General features: G+C 44.6%; 2 protein-coding genes across 2 annotated transcripts in view; one reads left to right on the top strand and one right to left on the bottom strand.

Moving 5' to 3' along the window:
• KHDC3L (KH domain containing 3 like, subcortical maternal complex member) overlaps nt 1-1,111 on the bottom strand; it is a 1,415-nt gene extending 304 nt beyond the window's left edge. Inside the window, exons 1-3 of the mRNA XM_027092526.1 lie at nt 799-1,111; nt 444-647; nt 1-198 (exon numbers count right to left, since the gene is read on the bottom strand). The exon at nt 1-198 is cut by the window's left edge and continues 304 nt beyond it. Of these exons, the coding sequence (XP_026948327.1) occupies nt 1-198; nt 444-647; nt 799-967 (571 nt within the window). The 5' untranslated portion in view covers nt 968-1,111. The remainder of the gene's footprint in view (nt 199-443; nt 648-798) is intronic.
• Nucleotides 1-7,324, top strand: part of OOEP (oocyte expressed protein) — a 20,642-nt gene extending 13,318 nt beyond the window's left edge. Inside the window, exons 2-4 of the transcript XR_003429876.1 lie at nt 4,367-4,518; nt 5,678-5,799; nt 6,983-7,324. The gene's annotated coding sequence lies outside the window, so the exon portion shown is untranslated. The remainder of the gene's footprint in view (nt 1-4,366; nt 4,519-5,677; nt 5,800-6,982) is intronic.
• The last annotated feature ends 1,568 nt before the right edge of the window (nt 7,325-8,892 follow it).

The following is an 8,892-nucleotide window of genomic DNA, read 5'->3' on the forward strand; positions in this document are numbered from 1 at the left end:
CCGCGCCGGGGGACCGCTGGGTGGCCGTCTGCCGGACCGCGCAGGGGGACCGCTGGGTGGCCGCCTGCCGGACCGCGCCGGGGGACCGCTGAGTCCCGCCCTCCCGGGCTTCGCCGGGGCACAGATGGGTCGCCGCCTGTCGGACTGCACTGGGGGACCGCTGGGTGGCCGCCTCCCGGGCAGGAGGCTTCTCAGAGCCTGGAAGAAGAGCAAAGAGAGGAGGTCGCACCTGTGTCCCACATACTCTCCACATAAGGAGTTACCCCTTCGGGCTGCAGGGCTGGGAGCCCGGAATCTGAGAGAACGAGGTCAATTTGCTCCTCTGGATCCCTTGCAAAGAGGAAACCTTCTTCCAGTCGAATTAAGAGGATGAGACCGCTGCCCCGGCACAGCCAGGACGCACCAGAATCCCTCCCAAGGAACCCGGGGCCTGCCTAGGGTACCTTTCATTGTTCCCGGCCCCGTACTTTGCGCCCGGAGTTGGCGGTGATAGTCAGCCAAGTTCATGATCATCGTGTATACATCCTTCTGGTAATAAGGCCGTCCAAATATCAAGATCTCAGCCTCGCCGTCCGGGTCCCACTGATTAACGTGAAGCAGGGTCTGCGACACACACTCGACATGCGGGATGTGCTCTCCGCCCAGGCCTGCGCAGGAAGCAACGAGGTGCTGAGCAGTGGGGCCTGGGAGGGGAGGCAGCGGGGGCCCGGATGCGAGCCAGAGCCGCGAAGAGGCTGCCTGGGCGCGGCCAGCCTGCGGTGAGGGGCGGCCTCGGCCTCACCGCTCGGGCCCGCTCACCGAAGATTGCTTCCACCAGCCAGGCCTCCAGGTGAATTGCCCTCGGACTCTTCAGGTACTCGGAGTGAAACCAGTAGGGCCGCTTGGTGAGGTTACCGAGCACCTCGAAGAGCGTCCCTTCTCGCTGTTCCAGCTGAACGAGCGTCGGAAACCGCTTGGGGGCGGCCATGCCACGGCGAGCCTCGCAGGGGGCTGTGGGTCCGCTGCCAATCGCCGGCCGCGCGTGAGACACGGCGCCGCAAGGGCCCACCGGCCTTATATCCAGGGCTTTCGGCAAGCCCCTCCCCCACCCGCGCCCTCCTCATTGGACTCCAGGCCTCGCATCCGAAGCCCGCAGCCGGGGCTTCTTCCCCGGAAGGCGCAGCTGCGCTGGGGCGCGCGCCCAGGGCGCTCTCGCTGGGCGGTAGCATCTGGATCCTGCCGCTTCCCCGAGCGCCAGGCTGGAGGCCACAACCGGGAAGCTGCGGAAGCCTTAACTGTGGACGCTGGGCGGCCAGGACAGCCGCGGAGACGTTGGGAAGATCCAACGTCGGGCCGACAGCTTTCAGAGGAGCGAATCGGTATTTGCAGATAGCCGGGTGCCTTTCAGACAGTTCTAATGGGACCAGTTTAGCGTTCCCGAGGCGTTGGAATAAATTTTAATGGAAAACCTAATTAAGTACGTCGGAAAAACAAACGCTCAAGGAGCAGAAAAAGGTATTCGGAGGCCAAAGTAAGCCCCTCCCCACTTCCTCCTGAACCCTGACCACTGAGCACCCTCCCCAGATGCCACTGCATTTCACGCTTCGGCCTTAACCTGTTAAGAGACGGCTGCGCACACCCAACAGCGCCTGGTCCGTGTGGTTTGCACCCCAGAGGGAAATCCCTTGAAAGTAACACGATTATAGCTCCATTTCTTGATTTTTCTGTCCAGCTGAAAGCATTGCCTATTAACTGCTGCCCAGGAAGATGAAGGTACATAGCTCTCCCACCAGTGGTTGGCGTATCATGCCCAGATCCAGCGGCCAGAGCCTCGGAATTCAGTCAGGCTCCTTGTTTGCTCTGTGGCCAAAGAAGTGCATGAGAAATTTGCAGGCGTCTGACAGGGTTAAAAGTCTTCAGACCTAAGCAGAATATGAATTAGGAGCCAAAGAAGGGCTCCATTCAAAGGATCCATTCAAAGCCTCACAGATGGGATAGACTTATAAACGTCCGTGGGTAGACAGAACCATTAGGAGAGTGTATAACTGAAACCCAAGGATCTGGGCTCCGTCACCACCTCCCCTGTAGGTTCTGGGGGCCACTAACATAGCAACTAGAAATTGACATGTGAGGCCCCATCAGTGTCACCAACGAGAATCCAATTCAGGAAGCATCCCCATGAAAATCTCTAGTCTGAAATCTGTTTCTTATATCAAAATGATATAGGATGATTTTTTTTTTTCCTTTGGCCACACAGCATGCTGGATCTTAGTTCCCCCACCAGGGATCAACCCCTGCCCCCTGCAATGGAAGCACAGAGTCCTAACCACTGGACCCAGGGAATTCCCTAGACGATGATATTTTTGTTCCTTGGTTGGCCTAAGAGGATACTGGCAGTTCTATGCATGTTAATGTCATGTGTGTGTGTGTGTGTGTGTGTGTGTGTGTGTGTGTGTAGAGATCCTTTACTTCAGTGAAGTTTCAGAATTGGGTAAAGAAATGCTTAAGAGAATTAAAACCATAGTATTAGTAATTGTGTTAAAAAGGAATCTGTCATTTATGTAAAATCCTAGAATATGCAAACTAATCTGTAGTGATAGAAATCAGGGAGTGATAGTCTGGAGATGGGGTGGAGAGAGGAAGGGAGTGGAAAAAGGCACTAGGATACTCTCGGGGGATGATGGGAATGTGCATTATCTTGATTACAGTGGTGGTTTCACTGGATGTGTCTATATGTCAAAACTGGTCAAATTGTACACATTTTAGTATAAGCAATTTATTGTACTTTAGATATTCTCCAAAGTGGTTTAAAAAAAGAAAGAAATCCATATACATGGTGTTTTAGATTCCTGTAATATTTTAGATAATTTAGCATATTAGAGAGACAGTTTTGCAACTCCAATTTAAAATACATAATTAAGTAATGGATTTAGATGTGTGACTTTAAGATGAAATCCTAGTTTATATTCAATATTGGATCACTGAAGAGAACTTCAGGTTCAACGTATTAATGTTTCATTTATTTGGTTTGAAGGTATTAGTAATTGGGAAGTTCTTATTTGTTATTTGATTAAAGTACTTTGCAATCTTTTTGCCATGTATGAGGATGTTTAGTTAATTAAATATGTCAGTGGGACCTTGTGCCATTCAGAGGCCATTAAACATAATTGTTAAAACTTTCTAGGCTTATGAATAGCATAGTAAGGTTTGAAAGTAAAACTTGAAAGCTTAAGGGAGGACTGGTGGTTTGGTTTTTATAATTTGAGAAAATAAAATATTAATTTTCAAAGAAGTCTCTAAACACTCTTTTGAGTGCACAGAAATCACTCTCACAGAAGTCATTCTCAACATCTTTCACTGTCTTCCTCCAGCTTACCTAGACTCATCAGACCTGGTATCCTCCCAGTTCAGTTATACAATTTTGTTAGAACAGTATTCAAGTTTATACTATTGTGGTCTTGTAAACAATATTCATAGCTGCATATAGTTTACTATGATTTCTTGCACAAACTTTTGTTTTTCTTGATGTTATAAATTCCTTCTTTGTTCAAATACTACTTTTTATTTTTTCAAATGCTTATTTGTCTATGTACTCCTTCATTCCCAGACTCTCCCCAAATGTGTAAATGTCTCTCCAGGACCTCCAGTTTCACAGCAGGCTCTTTATCAGTTCATCCTCACAGTATTGCTCCTGCAGTCTTTTTTTTTTTTCTTAATTGAAGTATAGTCGAGGTACAATATATAAATTCCAGGTGTACAATATAGTGATTCACAGTTTTTAAAGTTATACTCTAGCTTCTGCAGATGTAACTGCTTTTATCTAAGCCAGCTGCTCTCTGGCACGCCCTGTGGATTACTAGAGCCTTTTCTAGTAAGGCTTTCTGAATGCCATGACTTACTTTTTATTCTTGCTTGTTTTTTTTTTAAATTTATTTATTGTATTTTTTAATGTTTTTGGCTGCGTTGGGTCTTCATTGCTGCGCGCAGGCTTTCTCTAGTTGCGGCAAGCGGGGGCTACTCTTTGATGTGGTGCATGAGCTTCTCGTTGCAGTGGCTTCCCTTGTTGCGGAGCACAAGGCTCTAGGTACGTGGACTTCAGTAACTGTGGCATACGGGCTTAGTTGCTCCACAGCCTGTGGGATCTTCCCGGACCAGGGCTCGAACCTGCATCCCCTGCATTGGAAGGCAGATTCTTAACCACTGCGCCACCAGGGAAGCCCGCTTGTTTTGTTTTTTATATTTTGGAGTAGTGGTGATAGCATTCAGGCAAAAATTATTAAATTGATACAGGTATAATCATCTTCAAGATGATCCTCATGGTTCCTAGTGTAACTTATCTTTCCTACTTTCTTTCTTTCTTTTTTTTTCCTGCTTTGTTTCTGATTAGCTTCCAGGAAGCTGGGAATGAACTAACTGAATTCCAGGAAGGAAGCAGAGAATTAGAAGCAGAATTGCAGGAAAAATTGGTACAGGCTGAAGAAAGAAATAGACACTTGCAAGCTGATAACCAGACTGAAATATGAAGTGGAAGCATTCAAGGTAATTGTGGTAGTAGAAGCTGGTGTCTGCTGTGCCGGGTTGATGAAAATGAGAAATACATTTTTTCAGGTGGAGCTTAAGAGCAGTGGGCAACAAAAAAAAATGTAAAAACAGGTTGCAAGTGAATTTTTGAAATAAAATGTTTTATTTCATGGAACCAAGGGAAAGGTGGTTTAGAGTTTAGAAGTTCACTTGGAAACCTCGTAGCTGTCAGTTTTGTAGCTATAATGTTCCTAGGTATAATATTGTATCCCTGTAATTTTCAAAGGCTGTCTGATTGTTTGACAATAGATTGCTTCATTCTATAGTACTTGAAAATTGTACATATATGTGAAATATGCATTTATTTCATCGTTCGTTATCTCCTCAGTTTTGGAGTCTAGTTTGGGTTAAAATATTAGCTTTAAAACGGAATCTTCAGCGGTAAAAAGATTAATCCCTTTCTTTGCACTTCACTACCTGCCTTAGCCAAATGCTTGCGGGTGTTTCTGTGTCCAGGGAGTGGGTGGGTTTGGAAGGTGGGGAGGTCCGGTAAGGATGTGGAATTTGGACTCTGAGTGTTAGTCTACCCTGGGCTTCCCTGCGCTGCATTTAGCCTGAGAACCCAGAGGTTCCCACACCAAGTTCAGGGTTTTTGAGGCAATGCTTTCATTATTTTACTTCTCTTCAGAGAGAGACTTCCTCTCATTTTGATGAAGCCAGTCCTCTGTCATTTCCTAAGGAAGAATGCGTGTCTGGAAATATTTTCATTCTATTTGCACAGCTAATTGGACATTGGGCTATAGATTCTTGACAAGAAATAATTTTCGCCTCAAAATTCCATGGTTTGCTTCAGTGTCCCCTAGCTTCCAGTGATGCTTTTGAGAAATTTAAGCCTTTCTGATTTTAACCTCTGGGAAACGTTCTAAAATTAGTTTGTTCATCCTTTTTTCGCATCTGCTTTGTCTTACCTCTTTCTAGAATTCCTGTTTATTCAAAAGTTGGCCTCTGCATCCATATTCTTCCTTTTTAAAAATTTTTCACCTCTTTGCTTCACGCTGTTTGGGGTTGTCTGGGAAGCACTAAAGCTTGGGAACTAAGTGGAAGCCGGAGCATGGGGGTCTGTCTGCACCAGACAAGGGCTGAGGGCGGTGTGCAGTCTCTTAGGTTTTCCCGCCAGGTTCTCCACTGGGTTGGCCGCCCCTGGAGAGGTTGCAGGCCCATCTCTGCGTTCCTTGCAGCTGTCCTGCTGCCCACAGTTCGTCCCTGCACTTGGAGCTGGTGTCCCAGACCACTTTGCAGGTGAGAGTGAAGACAGGCCTATGTATTTATGACCATTAGCTTGGCTGGCTCTCTAGCCCCCACGTCCCACACAGAGCGGACCTCCCTTCGGAGGGAGGGGCCAGGAATGGATCCCCAGCCTGGATCCCCTTGCCTCCCGTCCCCCCAGCCGGAGCCCACCCCAATCCCTCACAAGACCGAAGGCCAGAAGCGGGTCCCCCAAGTCCCAGATGGTCCCCTGGGCAGGACACCACTGGGCACACAAGACTGAGGGCCTGGTCCTGGATCCCATGATGCTTCTGCCCCGGGAGTGTGGCCAGTGAGTATTCTCACTGCTTCTCCAGCTCTGGAAACGGGCCCTCAGGCACATACATTTATTTCCCTCCTTGTCTGAGCCTGGAGGAAACAGTTCTTTGTTAAGTTTTGTACTGCTTGGGCAGGACGCATTTTTCTCTTACCTTAGCAGGAGAACCAGCCTTGAGTGGGTGGAGACATCACACAGTCCAAGGTCTCAGGGAGGGTGGACTTTCACTGAACTTGGGAGATATCATTTGAAAGAAGCTTTCTGCTGTACAATGTGTATTACAATTCTTGTATATTTAAATACACAATACCTTTAGCCCACTCATTTACAAGTGGGACAGCTTGTCCTAAGAAAAATTCAAGAGAAAGACACGGATAAACAGCTCCGAATACTTTGAATATTTCAAAGAACCTAAATATTTACCATTTAGGAGACTTGGTAAATGTAGATATAGATCTACATTTGGTAAATGTAGATATAGATCTACATTTATGGTTATGTAAAAATGTATGTTCGCAGTCTATTCAGTGAAAAAAGGAAGCTGTGAAACAAAATGTATACTATTACTGATGTTAAATAGACGTAGTTAATGCAGATAATTAAGAAAATCCAAAACAAACTCTAATGCTTCCCCCCTCCTTTTGGTTTCCTTTCAAGTGCAAGGCTCTGTAAAGCATTCTCAGAACACAGTATTAGTGAGTAACTCTCACTCCTCTGTTCCCCTTTACCCCATTTTCCCCCTACATTTAGTGATCTGTTGTCTCTTTACTGCTACTAAAACCTTGAATTCCACAGGAATGAACATTTTGGTTCTCTTGTCCCTGCTGTGTCCCCAGCGTAGAGTAGGCACTCAAATACAAGCACCACGAAGACAGGAATTTTTGTTTGTTTGTTCCCCAGTGCATCCTCAACATCTAGAATAGCATCGGCACCTAGGAGGCACTCGGTATATATTTGTTGAAGAACGTCCATCATAACTGGCAGCTTCCTCAGAATCTGGTGTGTAGCATCCATCATGAACAGGACTTCTGTGAGTGGAGAGGAAATCTATTTGTACTAGGTTAAATGCCAAGGGTATTATACTACTTATATAAGTCTTAATATTCCTTGAAAACTAAATAACTGCTTCCATAGCTATTAAAATAGAACTTATGAATTTAGCAAAGTGTTATTGAACCTTTAAATGCCTTAACATTGATAAATGTATTCAAATATTCATGGATTCTTCATTAAAATGTCAAGTTTAACATAAATTGGCTTCCAATGCTTAAAAAAAACAAATTACAAACAAATCAGGATGGTTATAAGAATTATTATCCCAGCTACACTTAAATAGGGTACAAAAACTGATATTACCATGGATTTAAACTTTCTTATTTATCTATATTTTATTCCAAATTAATTATTGTACACTCCTTGTGTATGTATTTTTTTGAGATATCTATCTTTCTAGCACTATGATAATCTCATCAGACCCAAAAGGGGAAGGAAGGAAGACTTCATTTTAGACTCTGCAGGTTGTCAATGCTTAATATAACATATGCCTTTTAAAGTATCTTGAATGGATAATATACATGGTCCAAAGGCTATACAATGAAGTCTCTTTCGTCATTTAAACACTATCTTTTCAAAGCTTTTCTATGCAGATACAGAGATATATGTACATATATGCTTTTAAACACAACTGGTAGCATACAGTACACAGTTTGCAGTATTTTTTAACTTAACAGTGTATCTTGAGGATGGTTGCATATTGAACCTGACTTCACCTGAGATACTACAAATTTATTTCTATTTTTCTTTCTCATGCTACAAGAGAAATTTCATGAGGATGAAGACTTTTGTCTTTTTCACTGCTTTTTATTTTTTAGGGCTTCCTACATTGTAAATATGTGTTTATCTTGTTCATGAATCTTTACCTTGTATTCTGTGTTTTGCTTTGATCAGACATGCTGTTGCAATATATATCCTTGTACATGTGGGAGTATATCTATAGGATAAAATTCTAAATGCAGACCTGCTGGGTTAAAGAGTTTTAACATTTCAATGGATAAGATGTTGCCAAATGGTGCCCCACTGAGATTGGACCATTTTTTTTTTTTTTTTTTTTTTTTGCGGTACGCGGGCCTCTCACTGTTGTGGCCTCTCCCATTGCAGAGCACAGGCTCCGGACGGACGCAGGCTCAGCGGCCATGGCTCACGGGCCCAGCCACTCCACGGCATGTGGGATTCTCCCGGACCGGGGCACGAACCCGCGTCCCCTGCATCGGCAGGCGGACTCTCAACCACTGCGCCACCAGGGAAGCCCGGATTGAACCATTTTTACAGCATTATACCATTGAAACTTATTTTTAGAGAAAACCAGTACATATACATTGTGTTCCTTCTTCAAAAGACATCATTGACAACAAGGACCTACTGTATGGCACAGGGACTCTGCTCAATACTCTGTAATAACCTAAATGGGAAAAGAATTTGCAAAAGAATAGATACATGTATGTGTATAGCTGAGTCATTTTGCTTTACACCTGAAACTAACACAACATTGTTAATCAACTCTACAACAGTATAAAATAAAAATTAAAAAAATCATTGATGGAAAATGCAGGGAGTGGGGTGGAGGTGGGAAGCAGAGCACGTGAAATGGTGAGACTTCCTAGGACATCACATAGGACAATGCTTGCTTCAACCCAGTCCTACAGCAGCAATGACCTTTAATATTTGGTTATAAGATTTTCTCAAAATGATGTATTGAAATAACTCAAGTGTTCAAGGTTTTAACCTTCCAGAGTTTGACTTAACCAGCACTG

The sequence above is a fragment of the Aethalodelphis obliquidens genome, unplaced genomic scaffold (genome assembly GCF_003676395.1).
Source record: "Aethalodelphis obliquidens isolate GAN/ISIS:26980383/991018 unplaced genomic scaffold, ASM367639v1 scaffold3, whole genome shotgun sequence".
Classification (NCBI taxonomy): domain Eukaryota; kingdom Metazoa; phylum Chordata; class Mammalia; order Artiodactyla; family Delphinidae; genus Aethalodelphis; species Aethalodelphis obliquidens.